The sequence below is a fragment of the Podarcis liolepis genome (genome assembly GCF_965112155.1).
Source record: "Podarcis liolepis genome assembly, chromosome: 3".
In the NCBI taxonomy this organism is placed as follows: domain Eukaryota; kingdom Metazoa; phylum Chordata; class Lepidosauria; order Squamata; family Lacertidae; genus Podarcis; species Podarcis liolepis.
In genome coordinates, this window is record NC_139557.1 from 6,168,539 (window position 1) to 6,191,935 (window position 23,397).

The 23,397-nt window shown below is 45.7% G+C and overlaps 1 protein-coding gene across 3 annotated transcripts; it reads left to right on the forward strand.

Moving 5' to 3' along the window:
• The first annotated feature begins 6,580 nt into the window (after positions 1-6,580).
• Positions 6,581-22,018, forward strand: TMEM272 (transmembrane protein 272). Of its 3 annotated transcripts, XM_083495343.1 has the most exons (8): positions 6,581-6,631; positions 11,782-11,949; positions 13,251-13,573; positions 16,535-16,639; positions 17,005-17,086; positions 18,007-18,066; positions 19,209-19,291; positions 20,257-22,018. In XM_083495343.1, the coding sequence occupies exons 5-8, from the start codon at positions 17,029-17,031 to the stop codon at positions 20,617-20,619; spliced, it is 564 nt and encodes a 187-aa protein (XP_083351469.1). In that variant the 5' UTR covers positions 6,581-6,631; positions 11,782-11,949; positions 13,251-13,573; positions 16,535-16,639; positions 17,005-17,028; the 3' UTR covers positions 20,620-22,018. The 3 variants fall into 3 exon arrangements, with proteins under 3 accessions (XP_083351469.1, XP_083351470.1, XP_083351471.1); XM_083495344.1 differs by lacking the exons at positions 6,581-6,631; positions 11,782-11,949; positions 16,535-16,639 and having other exon boundaries at positions 13,141-13,573; XM_083495345.1 differs by lacking the exons at positions 6,581-6,631; positions 11,782-11,949; positions 13,251-13,573; positions 16,535-16,639; positions 19,209-19,291 and having other exon boundaries at positions 17,047-17,086.
• The last annotated feature ends 1,379 nt before the right edge of the window (positions 22,019-23,397 follow it).

Sequence of the window (23,397 nt, forward strand, 5' to 3'; positions counted from 1 at the left end):
GGTCACAATGTCAGCAAAAATATGACGTTCTGCAATTCACTCAAAAATGGTGCCAAACTTTTGCAAATGCTCCCCTGAAAGTTTTGTCAGTCAAAACGCATAGGTTTTTATCATCGGAAAAAGAATTAGCCCTCGACGTCTGAACTTGCGGAAAAACACTTTTTGGAAAAAATCCCTAAGCCGCACAGTCACAATTTCCGCAAATATCTGGCTTTCTGCCATTCACTCAAAAATGATGCAAAACTGTTGCAAACGCTCCCCTGAAAGGTTTTTCAATGGAAACAGAAGCGTTTTTTCATCGGAAACAGAATTAGCCCTCGGCGTCTGTTCTTGCGGAAAAGCAGTTTTTTGAAAAAATCCCTAAGCCGCACGATCACAATTTCCGCAAATATCTGGCTTTCTGCAATTCACTCAAAAATGGTGCCAAACTTTTGCAAATACTCCCCTGAAAGGTTTTTCGGTCGAAACAGAAATGTTTTGATCATCGGAAACAGGATTAGCCCTCGATGTCTGATCTTGCGGAAAAACATTTTTTTAAAAAAAACCCTAAGCCGCGCGGTCACAATGTCAGCAAAAATATGACGTTCTGCAATTCACTCAAAAATGGTGCCAAACAGTTCCAAATGAAAGGTTTCCTGAAAGGTTTTTCAGTGCAAACAGAAGGGTTTTTATCATCGGAAACAGAATTAGCCCTCGACGTCTGATCTTGCGGAAAAACAGTTTTTTGAAAAAATGCCTAAGCCGCGCGGTCACAATTTCCGCAAATATCTGACGTTCTGCAATTCACTCAAAAATGGTGACAAACATTTGCAAATGCTCCCCTGACAGGTATTTCGGTGGAAACAGAAGGGTTTTTATCATCGGAAACAGAATTAGCCCTCGACATCTGATCTTGCGGAAAAACATTTTTTTGAAAAAATGCCTAAGCCGCGCGGTCACAATGTCAGCAAAAATATGACGTTCTGCAATTCACTCAAAAATGGTGCCAAACTTTTGCAAATGCTCCCCTGAAAGGTTCTTCGGTCGAAACAGAAATGTTTTTATCATCGGAAAAAGAATTAGCCCTCGACGTCTGATCTTGCGGAAAAACACTTTTTTGAAAAAATCCCTAATCCGCGCGGTCACAATGTCAGCAAAAATATGACGTTCTGCATTTCACTCAAAAATTCACTTTTGCAAATGCTCCCCTGAAAGGTTTTTCGGTGGAAACAGATGGGTTTTTATCATCGGAAACAGAATTAGCCCTCGACATCTGATCTTGCGGAAAAACAGTTTTTTGAAAAAATGCCTAAGCCGCACGGTCACAATTTCTGCAAAAATATGACGTTTTGCAATTCACTCAAAAATGTTGCCAAACTGTTGCAAATGCTCCCCGGAAAGGTTTTTCGGTCGAAACAGAAATGTTTTTATCATCGGAAACAGAATTAGCCCTCGACGTCTGATCTTGCGGAAAAACATTTTTTAAAAAAAATCCCTAAGCCATACGGTCACTATTTCCGCAAATATCTGACGTTCTGCAATTCACCCAAAAATGGTGCCAAACTTTTGCAAATGCTCCCCTGAAAGTTTTGTCGGTCAAAACGGATAGGTTTTTATCATCGGAAACAGAATTAGCCCTCGATGTCTCAACTTGCGGAAAAACAGTTTTTTGAAAAAATGCCTAAGCCGCGCGGTCACAGTTTCCGCAAATATCTGACGTTCTGCAATTCACTCAAAAATGGTGCCAAACATTTGCAAATGCTCCCCTGAAAGGTTTTTTGGTCGAAACAGATGGGTTTTTATCATCGGAAACAGAATTAGCCCTCGACGTCTGAACTTGCGGAAAAACAGTTTTTTGAAAAAATGCCTAAGCCGCATGGTCACAATTTCTGCAAAAATATGACGTTTTGCAATTCACTCAAAAATGGTGCCAAACTGTTGCAAATGCTCCCCGGAAAGGTTTTTCGGTCGAAACAGAAATGTTTTTTCATCGGAAACAGAATTAGCCCTCGACGTCTGTTCTTGCGGAAAAGCAGTTTTTTGAAAAAATCCCTAAGCCGCACGGTCACAATTTCCGCAAATATCTGGCTTTCTGCAATTCACTCAAAAATGGTGCCAAACTTTTGCAAATGCTCCCCTGAAAGGTTTTTCGGTCGAAACAGATGCGTTTTTATCATCGGAAACAGAATTAGCCCTCGACGTCTGATCTTGCGGAAAAACACTTCTTTGAAAAAATCCCTAAGCCACGCGGTCACAATTTCCGCAAAAATCTGACGTTCTGCAATTCACTCAAAAATGATGTGATGCTGTGATCTCCTAAACTGCTGAACCTTGCCCTCGCTACCGTACTAGAGAAATTTCTAGCTGTTGCTTTTAGAATGAGAGCAATCTCCCATGTGCTGAAAGCAAGCCCATATTTTAATTTGAACAGTATTTCAAAGTGCTCACAAGGGAGCCGAGAGTACCAAACTGAAAGATAAATGCATTGTAAAGGTAAAGGTATCCCTGCCCGTTCGGGCCAGTCGTGTCCGACACTAGGGTTGTGCACCCATCTCACTTAAGAGGCCGGAGGCCAGCGCTGTCCGGAGACACTTCCGGGTCACGTGGCCAGCGTGACGAAGCTGCTCTGGCGAGCCAGCACCAGCGCAGCACACGGAAACGCTGTTTACCTTCCCACTATAAAGCGGTACCTATTTATCTACTTGCACTTAAGAGGGCTTTCGAACTGCTAGGTGGGCAGGAGCTGGGACCGAACAACGGGAGCTAACCTGCCGCGGGGATTCGAACCGCCGACCATGCGATCGGCAAGCCCTAGGCACTGAGGTTTTACCCACAGCGCCACCCACGTCCCCTTTTCTGCACTGTAGAGACTAATAAATAAATGCAAATGGGGGGGGGGAGTGGATTCCTTCTTAATTTAATTTGGTTCTTACATCATTATTTGCAAGTCTCCATACCACTGAACTGGATGGATGGCTATTTCTGCAAAATTCAAGCTATTCTGTCCAGTAATCCAAGATGCTGACTGTTTTTGCATATGGTAGATTTAAACAATAGGGTTTTTTTCAGAATCAAGTGTCTCCCAAACCTTAGAAAGGCATGATTTGGTTAAAGTTTTTAAGCCAATGTATTGCCTTTAGGATCTTCACTATAATGAGTTGGTATAACTGTGTTGATGAGAGAGAATCCCCCCCCCCCTGAAACTCCCAGCCAGGCTCACTACAGAAATTAGAGCCCTATTCATATTCTTCCCGTCACATGGGGCAGGGGAGGAGGAGGCCAGAACTTTGCTTCCTCTCCCATCCCCTCTGTCCCTTTGCAGTCATGCTTCTCATGTTGTGGGGATGAACACCTACAACATGGAGGCTCCTTGCACAATTTAGGACCTTGATCGCACAGCATTCTAAACCGTGTGGGGAGACTCCACAAGTCAAGTATGCTCCCCACCACAGACAATTCAGTCCCATCACATGGAGGGCAATGGGACTGGGTCCCATCAGAAACATCCTGAAGGGGGGAAATTATTCCGTTGCCTGGAGAAGAGTCATAACTCAAGTGTTTCACTGAAGGAGGGTGCAGGGTGTCTGGGCGTGGCAAGAAGCTAGCAAAGCCTGCAACCAGGGAACAAAAAAACAAGCTGGCTTGCAGTTCCCAGCGGGATGCATTGGACATCTTTTGAGACGGTATGCAGAAAGAGTGGGGGTTGGAGCCTGGGTGTACATGGCTGCCGTCTTGGAATATCTGACTACAGAGCTACTGGAGCTGGTGGGAAATCCTTGTGAAAACAAGAGGCAACAAATTGGGCAGCAATCTTGGACGGCTTTGGTGCGTAGTGGTTGCGGAGCTTCTCTTGGATCGTGTCCCACGGTGTTGCCTGGACTGCTGCAGGCGCAACCAATGCTCGGGCCGTCTCAAACACCTCAGACCAACAGAGGCTGAGGAATAGGCCCCGCTTACGCTCCTGTGATACTTCCGTCAGCTCGTTGGCTTGGAGGTAGCAGTCGAACCGAGCGAGGTAGGAGTCCCATGATTCAGAGGCTGGGGCAAACGGCGGTAGAGGCACAAGTGAAGCCATGATTCCGATGCCGGAGAGAAGGGCGATGGATGGAACACCGTGCTCTAGCCAGAACAGTCAGCCCTGAATTGGTTCTGTTCAGTGATTTCGCTCAGTGTTTCAGTTCTATGATTCAGCTCAGCTCAGAGGGTGGCTGCGTCTGGCTGTGCTCTGATGTCCATCAATCCCATCCTTCGTCGCCAGTGTTAAGTCGTGGGCGAACATAGCAGATGACACAGTGATTTCTCCAGAGGAGCTCTTTATTGTAAGCTGGACAGAACTGAACAGCAAACAGCTCAGCCGGCCTGCTTTTATAGGCAGACGGCTATCAACATTGTAGCAACAACAACCCAGGGTTTCCCGCCTAAAATAACTGACGTGGACCTGAGTGAAAACTATCTACACTATCCCCCTGCTGGCCCAGGGTGAGAACTTTAGTACATAACAACGGCACAGCCAGTTGGCGATCAGAAGCGATGATGAGTTGAACAAGCTGCTTGCGAATGTGACCACTGCTGAAGCTGGAGTTCTCCTCCACATCAATGCTCTGCTTCTTCCAAAGAGAACAGTGCAGTTCACTGTTCCCCAGGAGGAACTAAGGGGACCTGACCTCCTGTGACTTTTCTGTCTCTTACTGGCTGAAAAAGCTCGTCCTTTTCATGTCGCACTTTCGCTAGGAAGAACTCTACAGTGGCATCTCAGGTTACATACGCTTCAGGTTACAGACTCCGCTAACCTAGAAATAGTGCTTCAGGTTAAGAACTTTGCTTCAGGATGAGAACCGAAATCGTGCTCCAGCAGCGCGGCGGCAGCGGGAGGCCCCATTAGCTAAAGTGGTGCTTCAGGTTAAGAACAGTTTCGGGTTAAGAACGGACCTCCGGAACGAATTAAGTACTTAACCCGAGATACCACTGTATATTAATGTGTTTTAATAATATTTTTGCAATAATAAATTGTGCAATAGAAAAAAAGGGGGGAAAGAAACATGCTGAAGGGGCCAGGGCCAGTGAGCTTGTCCCATGCCATGCAGCAGGGAAAGTGTAAGAGGGGACATTGGAATTGCCCTTAGAAGTAGAGCAAATACCCAATGAATTCGACATATCTCAAGAAATCCTGTATAACTTTTTCCCCACTTTCCCCCTGCTGCTCATATTTTATAAGTCAAAATAGCAATCACCTCCCAACACTTCTCTCGACAATACAATTGCTTTGATTTCTGGGGGGTGTTATGCCTTGTACCCAGCAGTGCAGGAAGCCCCATAGGGACAGGGCTCACTGCGGGGTCTCTGAGGAGTCTGCTTGCTGCCTCCCACTCAGTTGCCCTACAGCTTGGGGGGGAGGCAGCGGGTAGACCGTTTGGGCAGCGCAAAGCCTGCGCGCACCCAAGCCACCAGGAGAGACGCGTGGCTTGGATGCGCTGCAGGCCCTGCAGTGAGTTCCGCCCGGCATTTTCTCACCCCCCTCAGTGATGACACCAAGGGCGGACCACACCCACAATAATAATAATAGTTTATTATTTATACCCCGCCCATCTGGCTGGGTTTCCCCAGCCACTCTGGGCGGCTTCCAACAGAACACTTAAAATACAATAACCTATTAAACATTAAAATAGGGACACGGGTGGCGCTGTGGGTTAAGCCACAGAGCCTAGGACTTGCTGATCAGAAGGTCGGCGGTTCGAATCCCCGCGATGGGGTGAGCTCCCATTGCTCGGTCCCTGCTTCTGCCAACCTAGCAGTTCGAAAGCACGTCAAACTGCAAGTAGATAAATAGATACCGCTCCGGCGGGAAGGTAAACGCCGTTTCCGTGCGCCGCTCTGGTTCGCCAGAAGCAGCTTAGTCATGCTGGCCACATGGCCCGGAAGCTGTACGTCGGCTCCCTCGGCCAATAAAGCGAGATGAGCGCCGCAACCCCAGAGTTGGTCACGACTGGACCTAATGGTCAGGGGTCCCTTTACCTTTATTAAACATTAAAAGCTTCCCTAAACAGGGCTGCCTTCAGATGTCTTCAAAAAATTTCGTAGTTTTTTTCTCTTTGACATCTGGTGGGAGGGTGTTCCACAGGGCGGGTGCCACTACCAAGAAGGCCCTCTGCCTGGTTCCCTGTAACTTGGCTTCTCGCAGTGAGCCAGAAGGCCCTCGGCGCCGGACCACACACCCCTTCCTCCGCCCCTGCTTGTACCTTGTAATGGGCTCTCAGGTTTGCTGTCACAAAGTGATGCTTTCAGTTTCTGTTTTCTAGTGTTGAATACATCCCAACTGATCCACCTTCCTAACTTTGTCCCACTACCCCGTGCAGCTTGTATCTTGCTGGAAACCTTTCAGACCTTCTCTTTGCAGAAACCACTTAAACTAACTCAAAGGTGGAAACAATTCTGGGCAGTTCATTCTAGAGATTATCTGGGAATGCAGAGAAGTACAATGTGAAGAAAATTCTCTAAACTTTGAAAGTGAGTGTTCTTTTCGGTTTTGACCAATGTTTGACTTCTTGTGAGAAAGGGGATGATTCTTGGAATTGTATTATCATTATCAGAACCGATTCCACTGAACCTTCCCTCCAGCTTACTAGAAGAAAACATTTGTTCCATCTCAACACAGGTGAGCTGATGTTCTTGTCTTTTCCAAGAGAGCATTGCCAAATGGGTGGATGCTTGTTGATTGAAAAAGCCCACAGTTGAGCATTGTTTCCTAAAGCAATTTGTTGATGATTGACAGAATTCAGGGGTGGCTAAATTGTACCTAGATTTGTTAAACATTTTAGTGTTGTGTGGTGTTTTTTAAAAAAAAAATAAATGTTTGCATTAAGCAAGTACTGTGTCTAGAATTGTGAAATGACACTCTAGAATGTGCTGACCAATTAACAGCCCTACAAAATTCTGTCAGTACCTACCAATTGTTTGAAAAAAGAAAGTTACGTTAATATAATAGGTTGTTTTCAAGGAAGGACCTAAGTGGTCCTACACGGCACTGATCTCCAAACACATCATCCACAGATACCCAGATCAAAATGGGATTGTAGTGTTCAAGCCTTTCCCAAGGCCACAATTTCAATTTCACAATTTCAATTTCATTGTCTGGCCAGTGAGCCTCAAAATGTTCCTTTTCGCTCGCCGTCACATGAGCTTCCAGGATCTCAGAAGAGGGAGTGCCCTCATCACAGTGTGAAATGCTGCAGGTTCCTCCCCAGATAGTGGCCCTGCCTTCTCTTGATGTCCTCCTATCTGGTGTGTTCCCTACACCAGTGTTTCCCAACCTTTTTTGGGCAAAGGCACACTTGTTTCATGAAAAAAATCTCGAGGCACACCACCATGCCAGATGGGGAAAGGTCACTTTTTACTTATGTAAAAAAAATTAAAAAAATAGTAACAGCATAGAAGGTAGAGAAGGTAGGACTCGAACCAGTGGATTCACGTTACAATAAAGATTTTGACTAAACATGGGAAAGAACTTTCTGCTGGTAAGGGCTGTTCAACAGGGGAATGGTCTCCCTCGGGAGGTTTTTCCCTTCTTGGAGGTTTTTAAGCAGAGGTGGGATGTCTGTCTGCCATGGATGCTATGGCTGAGATTCCTGCACTGCAGGGGTTGTACAGTACTGGATAGCCCTGGGGATCCCTTCCAACTCTACGATTCTATTAGGATCCCTTTTATAAAAGAGAGAACTTTAATGGCACGGCCATTATTTATTTCGGCTTCTCCCAACGGGGCCACGAAGGATCAGAAAAGCTGAAGAAGAGACCCTTCCTCAGAGGAGGCGGGAGACCACCGGACCCGCCGAGGAGGGGAATCCGGCCGCCTTTCCCTCCAGAGCGTCGCCTTTTGCCCCGGCCAAGTTGCGCCGAGGGCGCCTTGCGGGCTCTGCGTGGCTTCAGGCGGAGCCTAGGAGCCACTTCCCAGCCTGGAGGGCAGGCTGTGCGCGGACCCCGCCACTCTCGGGGCGCGACCCAGACCCAGCTGCCTTCCACGGCCAGCAGAGGTAGGCCGCCGGCTTCTAACCCGGCGGAACTGGGGCGTCCCGGGCGCAGCGCCGCGCTCCCCGCTCCTCCCGCCCCGCCCCCTTCTCCCGGGTGCCCCCTCCCTCCTTTGTTCTCCGGAGCCCCGCCTCCCCCTCTGCCCCAGCTCGCCTATTGGCTCACACAGCCGCCACTCAGGTGGGGGCCCGCTTTGGCCCCGCTCCCCGGCCGCCGAGAGAGAGTGGGAGCGTGCAGGGCTGGGCTGGGCAGCCGGGCGTCTCCTTCCCTGCGCTGCTTCGGCCGCGTCTGCAGCCGCCGCGGGACCAGGCGGGAGGCCAGTCATGCCCAGACACTGCCAGCCGCTCGGAAGGAGCCGTCGCTCCGCCGGGCAGCGCCTGCCTGCGCGCCCCTCGCTCCCTGCGCCGAGGATGGCGGGGGCGCCGGGTGCAAGGCAGCGCCGGGGCTGCTGGGCAAGCGGCAGATGCTGATTCAGTTTGGGGAATTCCTGTCACAGGGAGCAAGGCAGAAGCGGGTGACGGGGCACGTTCCCCGGGGGAGCGGGGCCGGAGGATTAGCCCGACTCGCCCGCCTCCCTCCCACGGCACACTAGGCAACGTCCGGCGGCACACTAGTGTGCCACGGAACACCGGTTGGGAAACACTGCCCTACACCATTGGACTGGAGAGGCAGTTGGTTCTCCAGAAGCCATGGAGAAGGCACCTGTGAGGGTCTGGACTTTTAATTCAATAGACCCTGCTACTACAGCCACCACACCTCTACAGTGGGCTTCTGTTTGTCAGGTTCAGTGGTCCTCTGGACCAGTCAGATGTCTGTTTTGTTTTGTTTTGTTTTGTTTTGTTTTGTTTTGTTTTGTTTTGTTTTGTTTTGTTTTGTTTTGTTTTGTTTTGTTTTGTTTTGTTTTGTTTTGTTTCGTTTCGTTTCGTTTTTAAATGGCTCTAGTGTGTGTTGTTGTTTAATCGTTTAGTGGTGTCCGACTCTTCGTGACCCCCTGGACCAGAGCACGCCAGGCACTTCTGTCTTCCACTGCCTCCCGCAGTTTGGTCAAACTCATGCTGGTAGTTGGTGCATAAACTTAGATTACTGTGATGTTGAAAAGTCTGCCTTGGATTCATATCGAGATCATTCTATCATTTTTGAGATTGCATCCCAGTACAGCTTTTGCCACTCTTTTGTTGACTATTAGAGCCACTACATTTCTTTTACGGGTTTCTTGCCCACAGTAGTAGATATGATGGTCATCCGAATTGAATTCGCCCATTCCCGTCCATTTTAGTTCACTGATGCACAGGATGTCAATATTTATTCTTGCCATCTCATTTTTGACCACATCCAACTTGCCCAGGTTCATGGTTCTTACATTCCAGGTTCCTATGCAATATTTTTCTTTACAGCATTGGACTTTCCTTTCGCTTCCATGCATATCCACAACTGAGCGTCCTTTCGGCTTTGGCCCAGCCGCTTCGTCAGCTCTGAATCTACTTGTCCTTGTCCTCCGCTCTTCCTCAGTAGCATGTTGGACGCCTTCCGACCTGAGGGGCTCATTTTCCAGCGTCATAACTTTTATATGCCTGTTGTCTTTGTCCATGGAGTTTTCTTGGCAGGGATACTGGAGTGGCTTGCCGGTTCCTCCTCCAGGTGGATCACGTTTGGTCAAAACTCTCCACTATGACCTGTCCATCTTGGGTGGCCCTACACGGCATAGCTCATAGCTTCTCTGAGTTATTCAAGCCCCTTTGCCACAACAAGGCAGTGATCCATGAAGGGGGCTCTAGTGTGTAGACCATGCAAAAAGATGGTTGTGTACAAGTACTGATTGGTGTGGTGCTGCTTGATAAGAGGCTGGGGACGCCAAATCATGCAATGCTGAAACACTGATGTGGATCATGGTGTGAACTCAGGATGCAACCCTGACAAGCGTGGGCAGATGCAACCTGGCCTGGGGGCATCCATGGTAGAAGCCTATGCATCCCTCTTGCTTGGGGTGGGATTCTGGTTCCTGGCACAAATTGTTCCTTCCGAATAAGTGTGTGCTATTTAAAGCTCTCTGCAATGCAGCTGGGATTTTGAAAAAAGAGAGAGAGGCTTTTTGATGGAAACTGGCTTATTAAATACCTACTGTCATACCGTTATAACAGAGAACAGAGACAACTTAATTATAGTGATTATACAATGATACATCTTGTTTGGGGGGGAGGGGATGCCAGCAGCCTGCCTCTACCTGCTCCCTCCTCCACCTGTCTTTTGTAGAGTAGTAAAATTATGGGGGTGGAAGGAGAAGGCTTGCACAACTGAGTGCGCAATTACATGACATCAAGACTGACAGTGTTCCTAGGCCTTTGCTTCAAGGCTGTCATAAAATCAGAGCAGGAAGGAACTTGAAAGGTCATCAGTCTGCACCAATCAGCTGTTGCAGTCCAAGCTGCAGGATACTGGCATTGGAGAGGATGCACAGTTTGACAAACAGATTTTTCCAGGGTTGTGTCTTTATTTAAAATATTTGCATACCTTCCCAACATTTCTCCAATGAAAATAGGGACATCCTATGCAACTCTTGTTGTTGTTAGCCCACCCATCTAACTGGGTTGCCCCAGCCATTCTGGGCAGATTCCAATATATACAAAAACATTAAACATAAAAAGCCCTTCCCTATACAAGGCTGCTTTCAGTGAGGAGATTTCACCCCTCCCATATCCAAGAATCTCCTGAGGAGTCTGCTGATTCTCCAGAGAGGAGGAGGCGTGTTCTGCTCTCTACTTATTCTGCTCCAGCACCAAATCAGTCAGTCAGTGTTGGGGAGAGAGAGAGAGACTGAGTGTTAGAGATCGTGTGTAGAGATAAGGTTGCTGCTAAGAGCAGCTGCAGACACTCAGTGCAGTGTAGCATTCATTTATGCTTAGACCTATTTAGCTCTGTATATAGTTTGTATAGTTGTAGATAGAATAAAGAAGATATTCTACAGAGCTGCTCTCCGAGTTGTTTATATGCTCTGCTAGACTCTGCTGTACTCTGCTGTGCGACAACTGTCTTCTTGTTGGAGTGAATCCGGTGCTCACAACTCTTGTGCACACCTTCCTGTGCAGAAGGTGGTCTCTGGAAGTGCTACCCAGCTCACCTAGCCCAGTCGGGGCTGAAGTGGATGAGTCCAGTTGGTGGCAGTGGCTCAAGGGTGATGCTGACATTCAGATGTCTTCTAAAGGTTTTATAGTTACTTGGCTCTGGAGTCGCATAACTCCATACCCTCCAACATCTCTCTGATGAAAATAGGGATGTCCTAAGGAAAAATTGGACATTCTGGGATCAAATCAGGAACTGGGGTGGCTTCTGTAAATTGGGGACTGTCTCTGCAGAATAGGGATACTTGGAGGGTCTGCAAGACACGCTTGGAGGGTGTACTTCTGAAGAGGCCTTTTGTAATTCCTAAGGAAGGGTGTTCCACAACTGCTGGGCTGACCAGTGAGAAGGCCCTATCCTTACTCAAGGGAGTGGGCTATGGGAAGGCAAAAATGGCTAGCTTGCCCTGTTATCATGCCCTATTAGCATGATTCATAGACAGTCAGAATATTGGTATTTATGATGTGAGTACACAAATGATCTGAAGAACCTGAACAGCACCATGACCAGAGCAACCAGAACAAATATGGTATTGGACTCATCTCTACACCACCTTCTTGTCTCAAACAATGGCAGTCCCTGAAGTTGCCAGTAGTATTGTGTGTGTTTGTGTAATTCAGAAGTTACCTTCCATAAAATTCACCAGACAATGTTATGCTTTTGCAGGAGAATTCTGCGAAAGCTGAAAATATAATTGGAGCAAGCTTTGAATGTGCAGGAACAGTCCTCATAATGACAATGATTGCTGCTCTGGCTTAGGCTTTTATATGAAAATATATTCATTTCTTCTTTCTTAAAACCATTCCATGTATTCATGGTTCTTTGTAAGACATGGTGTGTCTAAATTGCTATTAATTTGGCATGTTGATTTGAGTAATAAGGGGAAAATCAGACCTTTAACTCCTCTTTTTGAGCATTGACATTTACATTATTGGCATTAGTCATCAAGGTTGGGTGCTTGTTCACGCTTCTCCCATCTGGGCGGAGGGTGTCGCAGGAGGGTAGAATGGGAAAATCGGGAGTTCACAGCCTAGCCCCTGCCCAAATGCTTGACCATTGGCTCAACAATCCAGTCATTCCAACCCCAATGTGCCACATGGAAGAGCGTGAGTTCCATTTGAAGCCTAGATGTATCATGAAGAAATAGCTTCAGATCATACATGGCAATGATCATGCTATAGATGAGAGAACCACAGGTTTCTCCTGTGTGGTGAAAACCCCTTGCCCCAGTGATCTGGTAGTTTAATACAAGGGTCTAGATTTACCCTGTGAACACTACCATACCTTTAAAGTACATTCAAAGCACATTTTCCCCCCTCAAACAATTTTGTGCTATTGTTGTTTGTTTAAGGCTTGCTTAACTCTGTGACGGGTAAACTAGAGTGTTCAGGCTTATTTGAGGGGGGGAATGTGCTTTAAAGGTATCTTGTGTACGCAGCCTTAGTCTAAAAGATCCTGGCCTCCTTGTTGTTGTTTAGTTGTTTAGTCGTGTCCGACTCTTCGTGACCCCCTGGACCAGAGCACACCAGGGACTCCTGTCTTCCACTGCCTCCCGCAGTTTGGTCAAACTCATGCTGGTAGCTTCAAGAACACTGTCCAACCATCTCGTCCTCTGTTGTCCCCTTCTCCTTGTGCCCTCCATCTTTCCCAACATCAGGGTCTTTTCCAGGGAGTCTTCTCTTCTCATGAGGTGGCCAAACTGTTGGAGCCTCAGCTTCAGGATCTGTCCTTCCAGTGAGCACTCAGGGCTGATTTCCTTCAGAATGGAGAGGTTTGATCTTCTTGCAGTCCATGGGACTCTCAAGAGTCTCCTCCAGCACCAGAATTCAAAAGCATCAATTCTTCGGCGATCAGCCTTCTTGATGGTCCAGCTCTCACTTCCATACATCACTACTGGGAAAACCATAGCTTTAACTATACGGACCTTTGTTGGCAAGGTGATGTCTCTGCTTTTTACGATGCTGTCTAGGTTTGTCATTGCTTTTCTCCCAAGAAGCAGGCGTCTTTTAGACCTCCTTAGACCCACCTTAAAATCCCAGGGTGGGAAGAGAGGCTGGCTGTTAAACCACTCTGAAAATTGCAGTGAAACAACCCAGAGGATATACCTGCTTTATGACTACCTGCTTTCATAAAAGTTCCAGGACTCCTTTACTGTCCTCTGGTGGCAAGTTGAATGCATGCAGTTGCTTGGCTGTGGAGGGAACCGAACGTGGGAGTGCAGGGAATAAAGGATAAGAGCTTTCATCACAACAGCAGGAGCAGAGATGCAGAGAAGCTCACAAACAGCCAGTGACCCCCAAAGGGGCTTCAGAACGTAGGAATTAAACGCCTCAGCTGCTTCAAAGACCTGGATGCAAAGAGAAGCTTTATCCAGTGTGTCACTTAACACCACACACTTTTTCTTGAGGAATATTGGCTCCAGTTTTTTTCTTCCCAGATCTCTGCTTGGAATAGTAAGGTGAGTAGGGAATGGCGCTGGGAAGCAATTGCACCTAACAGTAATAGGTGGGGTTGCCAGCAACTTTAGGAACAGTGTGGCATTAGCTGTTGGAGGGAAAAGTGAGTGTGTGGCTGCTGTTGTCAGTCTTGAATGATGAAAAAAGGGGGGTGAATAGGTTGATGAATAATCCTGGATATCTTGAGGATCAGATTTTGTTGGTGTAAAAGATATGCAAGCTTTTGAGTTGCACAAATCTCTTCATCAGGTGGGATGGAATTGCTCGTTTTCTGCCAGCAAGGCTTTTAAAATGGTCTCCGATCACTGATTTTACCCCTTGCAAGTTGGGCCAGTTGCACCATCTTCACAAGCCCTACCAGGGTTTCCTTTCTCCTGGTGAAATCAGTTCAGCTGGCATTGTTCATTATGTTATGCTTACAGCAACTAAGGTCTGTAACAGCTAGAAGCAGAGCCTACATTTTTATCTGTTCCTGGAAAGGTTGCAAAACTTCCTTTCTCAGCAGGCACTGGGCTGATCTAGCTTTGGTGGCTCATTCTGTAAAGTGATTCCTTGCTTTGTGCTGTACGGTGGTACTCTGGTTCTTGAGCTTAATCCGTTCTGGGAGTCCGTTCGACTCCTGAAACCGTTCGAAAACCAAGGCGCAGCTTCTGATTAGCTGCAGGAGCTTCCTGCAGTCATGTGGAAGCTGCGTTGGACGTTTGGCTTCCAAAAAACGTTTGCAAACCAGAACACCTTTTGTTCGGAAGCCAAGCCGTTCGAGAGCCAAGGTACCACTGTATTATTGTTCAGCTTCATCAAAGGTGGCCAGCATGATGTCACTGGACTACAGCTCCCATCATCCCTCACCATTGGCCATGCTGGCTGGAGCTGATGGAAGTTGGAGTCCAAGGACATCTGGATAACATCATATAGACTACCCCTGGTTTTTGATGGATTTTATGGACTGCAGAGCTGAAGTGCATCCACCCTAGGCCTCACGACCTGCTAAGAGGAAAAGGATCACTGGGACGTTGCTCCCTGTGGCTCCCAAGAAGAACAACATAGCAAGGGGAACATCAGCCTAGCCCAACACAGCAGCCAGAGAAGGACCAGCAGCCGGGAGTTTGCTTCCCTGCTAAAAAGACTCTACTCCAGGTCATGTTGCTTGTTCAGAAGGAAGGGAACTCACTCTTTAATCTGGCCCCATCCTGCAGAGGGCGAGGGGCTGCTGGGATAGCTCAGCTGATAGGAGCATGAGACTCTTAACCTCAGGGTTGTGGGTTTGAGCCCCACAACGGGCAAAAATCCAGGGGGTTGGACTACACAGCCTTCATGGCCGGTGTGGTGTAGTGGTTAAGAGCAGTGGACTTGTAATCTGGTGAACCGGGTTCACTTCCCCGCTCCTCCACATGCAGCTGCTGGGTGACCTTGGACTAGTCACACTTCTCTGAAGTCTCTCAGCCCCACTCACCTCACAGGAGTGTTTGTTGTGGAGGAGGAGGGGAAAGGAGAATGTTAGCTGCTTTGAGACTCCTTCGGGTGGTGATAAAGTGGGATATCAAATCCAAACTCCCCCTCCTCCTCCTCCTCCTCCTCCTCTTCTTCTTCTTCTTCTTCTTCTTCTTCTTCTTCTTCTTCTTCTTCTTCTTCATGGTCCCTGCCATCTCTACACTTCTGTAATCAACCATCCCAAACCTGGCACACTCCAGATGCTTTGGTGTGTATGTGCATCATGTATATATGTATGTTATCGTTGCTTTAAGCCAAAATGGTTGAGAAAGACAGGTGCAAAACTTCAAAATAAGTAAGTAAACAATAAAAAGAATGTATACCTGTTGAGAGAATTCATTTGCCAAAATGAATAATCTAACTATCCTTTCAGCTAGGAAGGTAAATATTGCCCCCTTACACACACACACACACACACACACACCAGTTCATGCTATTTACCGTATTTTTTGCACCATAACACTCACTTTTTTCCTCCTAGAAAGTAAGGGGAAATGTCTGTGCGTGTTATGGAGGAAATGCCTACGGGTGGCATGCCTACGGATTTTCCTCCTCTAAAAACTACGTGCGTGTTAAGGTCGGGTGCGTGTTATAGAGCGAAAAATACGGTAAATTTGTGGAACAGCTGCAATGGCCTGAGCTTCTGTGAAGAGTGGTCAGCATCACAGGCCACCCACAAGTCCCACTCCTCAGCAAGGTTCTGCTGCTCAACCTGCAGAGTATTCTCCCTGCTGCAGCTCCTTCAAATAGGCACCTGACCAGCAGCAACCTGGGGAACAGGACGATGGACTAGGTACAGCAGGACTCTTCCAATGTTCTTGCTTTGTCACCCCTTCTCCCTGGCTCCCCATATCTGCTGCCGCCTGAGGTGGCTGCCTCACACTGCCAAATGTTAGGACCGGCCCTGATGTAGCATCAAGAGTAAATCATGGCGGACTAGGTGGACAAATAGCCTGATATTGTATAAGGCAGCTTCCTGTATTCCATGAAGGATCCAGCTGTTGAAACAAGCACACACTCCTCCATCAGCTTGGAAGAAGCTAATGGATGTTTGTTGCCTTGTGTGACAGATCTATAAATAGTGTGCATTTTAGAATATCTCTCTAGATTTTCTCCCCTTTTGCATTTGAGCTGCTGTTAAGATGCTACATCTGTTCCAAAACTTCTTGGGGAAGAATGTGAATTGACTGAAGGGAAGAAAGTATCTTATTTCACCTACAAATGCCAGTTAATTCTCTGGGCCTTCCTGTGACATCTGTGGGAGTTTGTAAGATGATCCCAATGCTGGCAGTGGGTGGGAAGCCAGACTTAACTTTTAAACATGGAAAACTGGCCTTTTTATTTTGTAAAAAGTTACTGGAGCACGTTTATCTATATGCCAGTCTCCCTAGGCTGGAGTTTAGCTGTAAAGCGAGAATATTATTTTTTATGCATTCCTGACTTGTCTATGTCATCATGACTACAAATTTCAGAACAATTTTGCCTTAAATGTGGAAACATCTAGACAACGGTGTGATTCTGCCTCTGCTACTTTTCATCTCCTGCTCTTTTTCTAAGCATTTGAACGACGCAACAGTGTAAGTTTAGCAACTGTTTCGGTGTTTTCTGCTTCAGTTTTGCATGAGTTTTCTGATGTCAGTTGCCTGAGGTTTCAAACACAATGCATTAAATAGCATTAAAAGCATCAAAACTCATGCCCTAAGCCCTCTGCCTTAGACTTCCTCTTGAGCTCAGTTTTGTTTTGTTTTGCAATGAGCTTCTGGCCCCTGGGTGGCTGAATGTCTCTGACTTGCGAAAGGATGAAGGCTTCTCCCAAAGGCTTGTGGAAGCCCTAACCAAGGAAAGAAAACAAAAAAGTGGCCTTTATAGTGAGACTCTTCTTAGTTGATTTGTGGGTGTGTTTTAAGTTAAAATCAAACACATGGTTTCTTGTTTCCCCAAGGTCTGCAGAACACTGTCATTCACAATGGTTGCAGGCTTCGAGAAAGCATGCCATCGATGCATCTCCAAAATTGCCAGCAATGGTAGGTTGCCTGAGAAAGGGAGAAAGTGGCAAGAGATCTGGAGCACTACAGGGATTCAGCAAAGGATGGTGATTGCAGGTCAAGCAGGGAGGCTGCAACCAAGCAATACCTGTCCCAACTTAGTTTGCATCACTGTCTGATAGCAATGGATGAATCCATCCATTTCGGTTCTCAAAGTTCCCCACTGTTCCAATTTTAAATACTGTTCTCCACATGGTTACAGTAATTTGCATTAAAAACAATACATATGTAACTCTCAGCATTTTAGAGCAAATTTCTAATATGCATTTCTTTGTATGCAATTTCCCCAAATAAACACATTTTTGCAAAACAATTCCCCCAAATGTAATGTATTTTTATATGTTATTTTCCCTAATATATGCATTTTAAGGCACATTTTACCCCAGTATCACCTGCCAACCTAGCAGTTCGAAAGCACGTCAAAGTGCAAGTAGATAAATAGGTACCGCTCCAACGGGAAGGTAAACGGCATTTCTGTGTGCTACTCTGGTTTGCCAGAAGTGGCTTAGTCATGCTGGCCACATGACCCAGAAGCTGTACACCGGCTTCCTCGGCCCATAAATCGAGATGAGTGCCGCAACCCCAGAGTCGGCCACAACTGGACCTAAGGGTCAGGGGTCCCTTTACCTTTACCCAGTATATGTACCGTATATACCCAGTATATGTGTTTTTTACACATTGCTATTGCAACATTTAGAGTGGTGACAATTTTGAAAAATGGCTGTGTTTCAGTTCCTATATTGTTTTGGAAAGTATGAATTAGATAGGTTTGCCATTAAATGAGAAGAGAATTTAATTGCTCCTTCATTCCTACTGTCTACCTGTGTATGTGACAAAAATGGAGGGCATTTGGAGGATGTTTTATCACTATCTATAACTTGTCATTTATTTCCTTACAGCTTGCTTCATTTTTGGACTCCTTGCTTTCCTAGCATTACCACTGTCTATGGCTTTTACAGGTAAGTACACTGCCAAAATAAAAATACTATAGCAACCAGGAGATAATGAGTTAAATGATATGGATAAAATCCAACAATTGCAAGCAGGTTTTTGCTTCCCACCTTCCATAGCAGGTTTTGGTTCTGGTTGGGGTGGAGTAGAGGGGGGGGGGAGTTCTGTTGCATGAAGAGAAGTCTGATTTGCTTGTGCAAAAACACTATTGGATTCCAGCTTCATGTAGGAAATTAGGTTTTTCTTTGTTTCCTTGCATGTCAGACAGTTGTTGAAATTGCAGGAATCTGCTGGAAGGACACTGGTAATCCTAACTTTGACAGGAATGATAATGATATTATGATAATGATATCATGATTATTTCTTAGTCACTTAATCTTCCCCAGGGCAGCCCAATGCAACTTACAACCAACCAACCAGACAATAAACTCCAGATAGACTACAACTTATGGGATGCGGGTGACGCTGTGGTCTAAACCACAGAACCTAGGGCTTGCTGATCAGAAGGTCAGCGGTTCAAATCGGCGGTTCGAATCCCCGTGACGGGGTGAGCTCCCATTGCTCGGTCCCTTCTCCTGCCAACCTAGCAGTTCAAAAGCATGTCAAAATGCAAGTAGATAAATAAGTACCGCTCTGGCGGGAAGGTAAACGGCATTTCCGTGCGCTGCTCTGGTTCGCCAGAAGCGGCTTAGTCGTGCTGGCCACATGACCCAAAAGCTGTACGCCGGCTCCCTCGGCCAGTAAAGCGAGATGAGCTCTCGCAACCCCAGAGTCATCCGCAACTGGACCTAACGGTCAGGGGTCCCTTTACCTTTAGATTACAACCTAGAGTAAAGAGAAATACATTGTAAACATCCCACCCACTTCTAAAAGGCCACAGATATACAAAGGCTATAGGCCTGGTTATAGAGGGAAGTTTTTGCCTGATGTAGCGAATGCACCAGGGGAAGAACATTCCACAAACTGGGAGGCACAGCAGAAAAGGCCCGTTCTCATGTTGCCACCCTCTGGAACTCTCCTGTTATTTTACATGTTGTGCAAAATGTGTCAGGGCTGTAGCACCACTGCAGTTGTGAATTAGTGCACCTGCCCTTTTGCTTCTGCACATGAGACTTGATCAAAATAATTTACTTTGTTTGTTGTTCCTCAGGAATGAAGTTTTTAGACGACTGTCCAGTCCAGCCGCTAATCCCCTTATATCTGCTTGTGGGTGGTGTGGTTGGCAGTTTGAAGGTACTGCTGTTCACTGAATAATATTTTCCTCTGAGGAGATTTGTGATGAAGTTTGTATGGAATTATCTTCATTCATAGAAGATACAAAAGAAAACACCAAAGCACCATGGTTATATCTTAGTGAATTAACTTCAAGGAAATAAGGATTTGACTCAGGAGGAGACTTCTGGATTGAGAAAGGATCATACACTGTGTAGCCTTTTAAAAATGTTACTATTTAAACTATTTTATTCAGTACAACTAGTCAGTGGCGTAGCGTGGGGGGTGCAGGGGGGGCCAGCCGCACCGGGCGCAACATCTGGGGGTTAGGGTTAGGGGGCGCAAATCCACGGGTTAGGGGGCGTAAATCCACAGGTTAGGGGGCGCAAATTACTTGCCTTGCCCCTGGTGCTGACAACCCACGCTACGCCACTGCAACTAGTTGTGTGTGTGAATCTTTTAATGTCAGTTTCCTCTCAGTTTCTCATTTTTTTCTCACATTTCCACATCAGTCTGTGATTTTTTTAAAAAAAGTCCACATGAAAATCCATCAGCATTTTGATGCAAATTTCTTTGCACTACTTTGTATGCAATTTTGCCTAACATTTATTGTAAACCACTTAGAGATGTTGCTACGAAGCAGCAGCATACAGTTATACCTCGGGTTACATACGCTTCAGGTTACATACGCTTCAGGTTACAGACTCCGCTAACCCAGAAATAGTACCTCAGGTTAAGAACTTTGCTTCAGGATGAGAACAGAAATTGTGCGGTGGCGGCAGAAGGAGGCCCCATTAGCTAAAGTGGTACCTCGGGTTAAGAACAATTTCAGATTAAGAACAGACCTCCAGAACGAATTAAGTTCTTAACCCGAGGTACCACTGTATAAATGTTGTTAAATGAAGACAAATGTTTGATACTAAGGAGCCAAATCTGGAATATAATGATCCCACTGGGATTTTTTTTAACCTTTGTGCAATGTCTAGGTTGGTCTTCTGCTCTTTGACTCCACCCGGATGAGGCAGCTGCTCACCAAATCGGTTATGATTGACGATGACGATGACGACGAGTATCCCTGGAGACAGAATGCTCACAAATATTACATACACCTCACCCTCAGCCTCTTCCTCTTCCTCTGGTTCATCCTGGGGAACTACTGGGTGTTTTCCATCTACCTACCTAATTTCATCCCACCTTTCCACCACCCTCAAGATTACTGTGATAAAATCCTGTACGTTTTTGCAGTTGGGGTGCTTGTCGTGAGCCACACAGTTCTGGCTTTGCTGATCTTCTGCAGCTGCTGTGTTTATTGCTGCTCCAGGCAACGATATGCTACAGATGAGGACTGAAAAGGGGGTGGAAAGCCATAGACGATGAGCCATGGGACTATTAGAGAAGCAATAGGGGAGAGAAAGAGGCAATTCTGGTATTTGTTGGTCATGCTCACTCTCCCTGCACACATAGTGCATATGACTAGCAAACTCCATGGAGGTCTGTTTTACGTGGTTACTTTTTTCTCTCCTGTGGAAATAAATGTGGACGGTAGACAAAGTCTATTTGAAAGGTAGTAAAAAGGGTCTTTTTTGCTCTGGCGCATGCCAGGGAAAGCATCAACTTCCCTGTGCATGCCGTGGAAGTGAGACGCTTGCACTGCCACACCACGCCTTTTTTTTTTTTAATGCTTTCTCAAAACGTATTTACTGATTTCAGTGGTAGAAATGATGGAACGTGGGGCGGAGGTGAGAATGAGGGTAGCGTTGGGCACACAAGTAAATTACTATTCTCCCCCGCCCCCATAGAAAATGCAGGTATGATGTAGTTAAATTGGGACGGGAAGTCTGAAAGCTGCTCCAGCTTGTCTGTCTATTGAGTATTCAAGTTGATTTGCTTGCACAGACGTTAGATGATGTTTGGTCTTTATTGAGTGTTTGTTCCTATTTGTTTGTGGAGAGGATATACGACAACGAGCATTTGCTTGCACAGAGCTTATACAGCTTTCCATTAATGATTTATATCACACTTTTTAGAGCATTTCCACATCATTTTCTTTTTTTCAAGTGGGTTTGTAGCAGCAGAACACTGCACAAACCTGCATTTTGGCTATGTGATTGAACCCCAGTTCTTTTCTTTCAAAGAAAGTGGCAGCTTACGTTTTCTTTGGTTTGTACAAAAAAAATTTTTTTGAAGGACTAAAAGTAATGAACAATTTTCGATCACCTACTCAAAGGTCTCTGGTTTCATCTCTAAACCACTGCAAGAGGCGTGAATTTACATATTTCATGTACATATTACATTTGCTTTGATATTGCATTGTTTGTACTTTCAGGATTTCAGCTTGTTTCCTAGAATGATGCATGTTGTGTATATCTTCTTTGTGGATTGATGTGATGAAACAGCTACTGTACCCGTATTTTTCGCTCTATAACACGCACCCGACCTTAACACGCACGTAGTTTTTAGAGGAGGAAAATCCGTACGCATGCCACCCGTAGGCATTTCCTCCATAACACGCACAGACATTTCCCCTTACTTTCTAGGAGGAAAAAAGTGAGTGTTATGGTGCAAAAAATACGGTACTTCTTCATGACAGCTGTAATGTGGTAATAAGGCGGCAGCATTGAGATTGCTTTGTTCCAGAACCTGGTGCATCCAAATCTATGGTACCCAAAAATGGTATGAAATGTGTTCTATTTGTTACTTTTCCTCCATGTAACATCACTAAGCAGTCATCTGTACAGGATTTGTTTTTTTAATACAAATAATAGACAGGAGTTTTAAAAACCTAAATACAGTGGTACCTCGGGTTACAGACGCTTCAGGTTACAGACTCCACTAACCCAGATATGGTACCTCGGGTTAAGAACTTTGCTTCAGGATGAGAACAGAACTCTGCTCCATCAGCGCAGAGGCAGCGGGAGGCCCCATAAGCTAAAGTGGTACCTCAGGTTAAGAACAGTTTCAGATTAAGAACGGACCTCCAGAACGAATTAAGTTCTTAACCCGAGGTACCACTGTACTTACAGATCTTTATCTTTTTTGCTTTCACAACAATCTATGAAGTAGAACATGATACAGATACTCTTACCACCATAATTGTGGTAACCATGACCCCTGCTCAGTGTTGACAAAGACCAAACGCCAAGCTTAAAAGCAGAGATGTGTTATAGCGCTACATGTGTTAATTAAAAGACCTTTTGAGAGTGCAACATGCGTTAGTGTGCACTCCACAATTATTTAAACGGTTAGGGGGGTGAAATATACTCAGAGTCGCAAAGTGATTTCATGCTCTTTATTCAGCTCATAGTGGTGAGGAGGAATGAATGAATGTCCCCTCAAAGTATCTGCTTTATATACATTATTTACACAATGGGCTGCACATGATTGGCTAATTCCGTAATTCTACTGTAAGCCAATCAGGTTGTGGATTCACTTCTATCTGGAGCATGATTGGGTGGTTCCTGCCAACCAATCATACTGCTGCATTGTTCTAGGACCAATCAGACTGCTGCATTCTGAATCCTATTGTTCTAGGACCAATCAGACTGCTGCATTTTGGATCCTATTGTTCTAGGACCAATCAGACTGCTGCAGTTTGGATCCTATTCAACTCAGTACATAACAGGGGGAAAGAAAAGTTCTGGATATGGATACTGCATCTGAGGCAGCCAGCCACTTGAGCCTCTGCCTTAGCTCGATATTGAGACCAGGAACAATAGAATGCAATAGAAGAAGAGAATTAAACAATTTGTAATCAGGGATTACAAGATAATTGAGGAATAGTCTTAAAAATGCTTTTTAGAAGTTGTCCATTATCCAGATGCCTCCCCATTTGTGTAATACAATCGTTTTTATTTTGAAACAAGAAGAAAATAATTTAAGCCCTCCCATTCCATTAATAGTTCTACTTCTTCAAAATATATAGAGAAACACTAGAACACGTGGAAGGAAATGTTGTGAAGTAGAGATGGATTAAGTTCATTTCAAATTCCATACAGTATTTCTTAGACATATCCCTGCTTTAATTTTGTGATTATACATTTGTGTGTGTTTTTAAATGTAATGAGTTATATTGCAATTTATTTACAATACGTACATACGAACTACTTTGTGTTTCAGAACGCTAGCAA

Excerpts from the sequence above, each read along its gene's own strand:
- TMEM272 (XM_083495343.1), top strand. The coding sequence starts at position 17,029 with ATGGTTGCAGGCTTCGAGAAAGCATGCCATCGATGCATCTCCAAAATT. Across the intron at positions 17,087-18,006 it reads CTCCAAAATTGCCAGCAATG|CTTGCTTCATTTTTGGACTC; the intron begins GTAGGTTGCCTG and ends ATTTCCTTACAG. Across the intron at positions 18,067-19,208 it reads ACTGTCTATGGCTTTTACAG|GAATGAAGTTTTTAGACGAC; the intron begins GTAAGTACACTG and ends GTTGTTCCTCAG.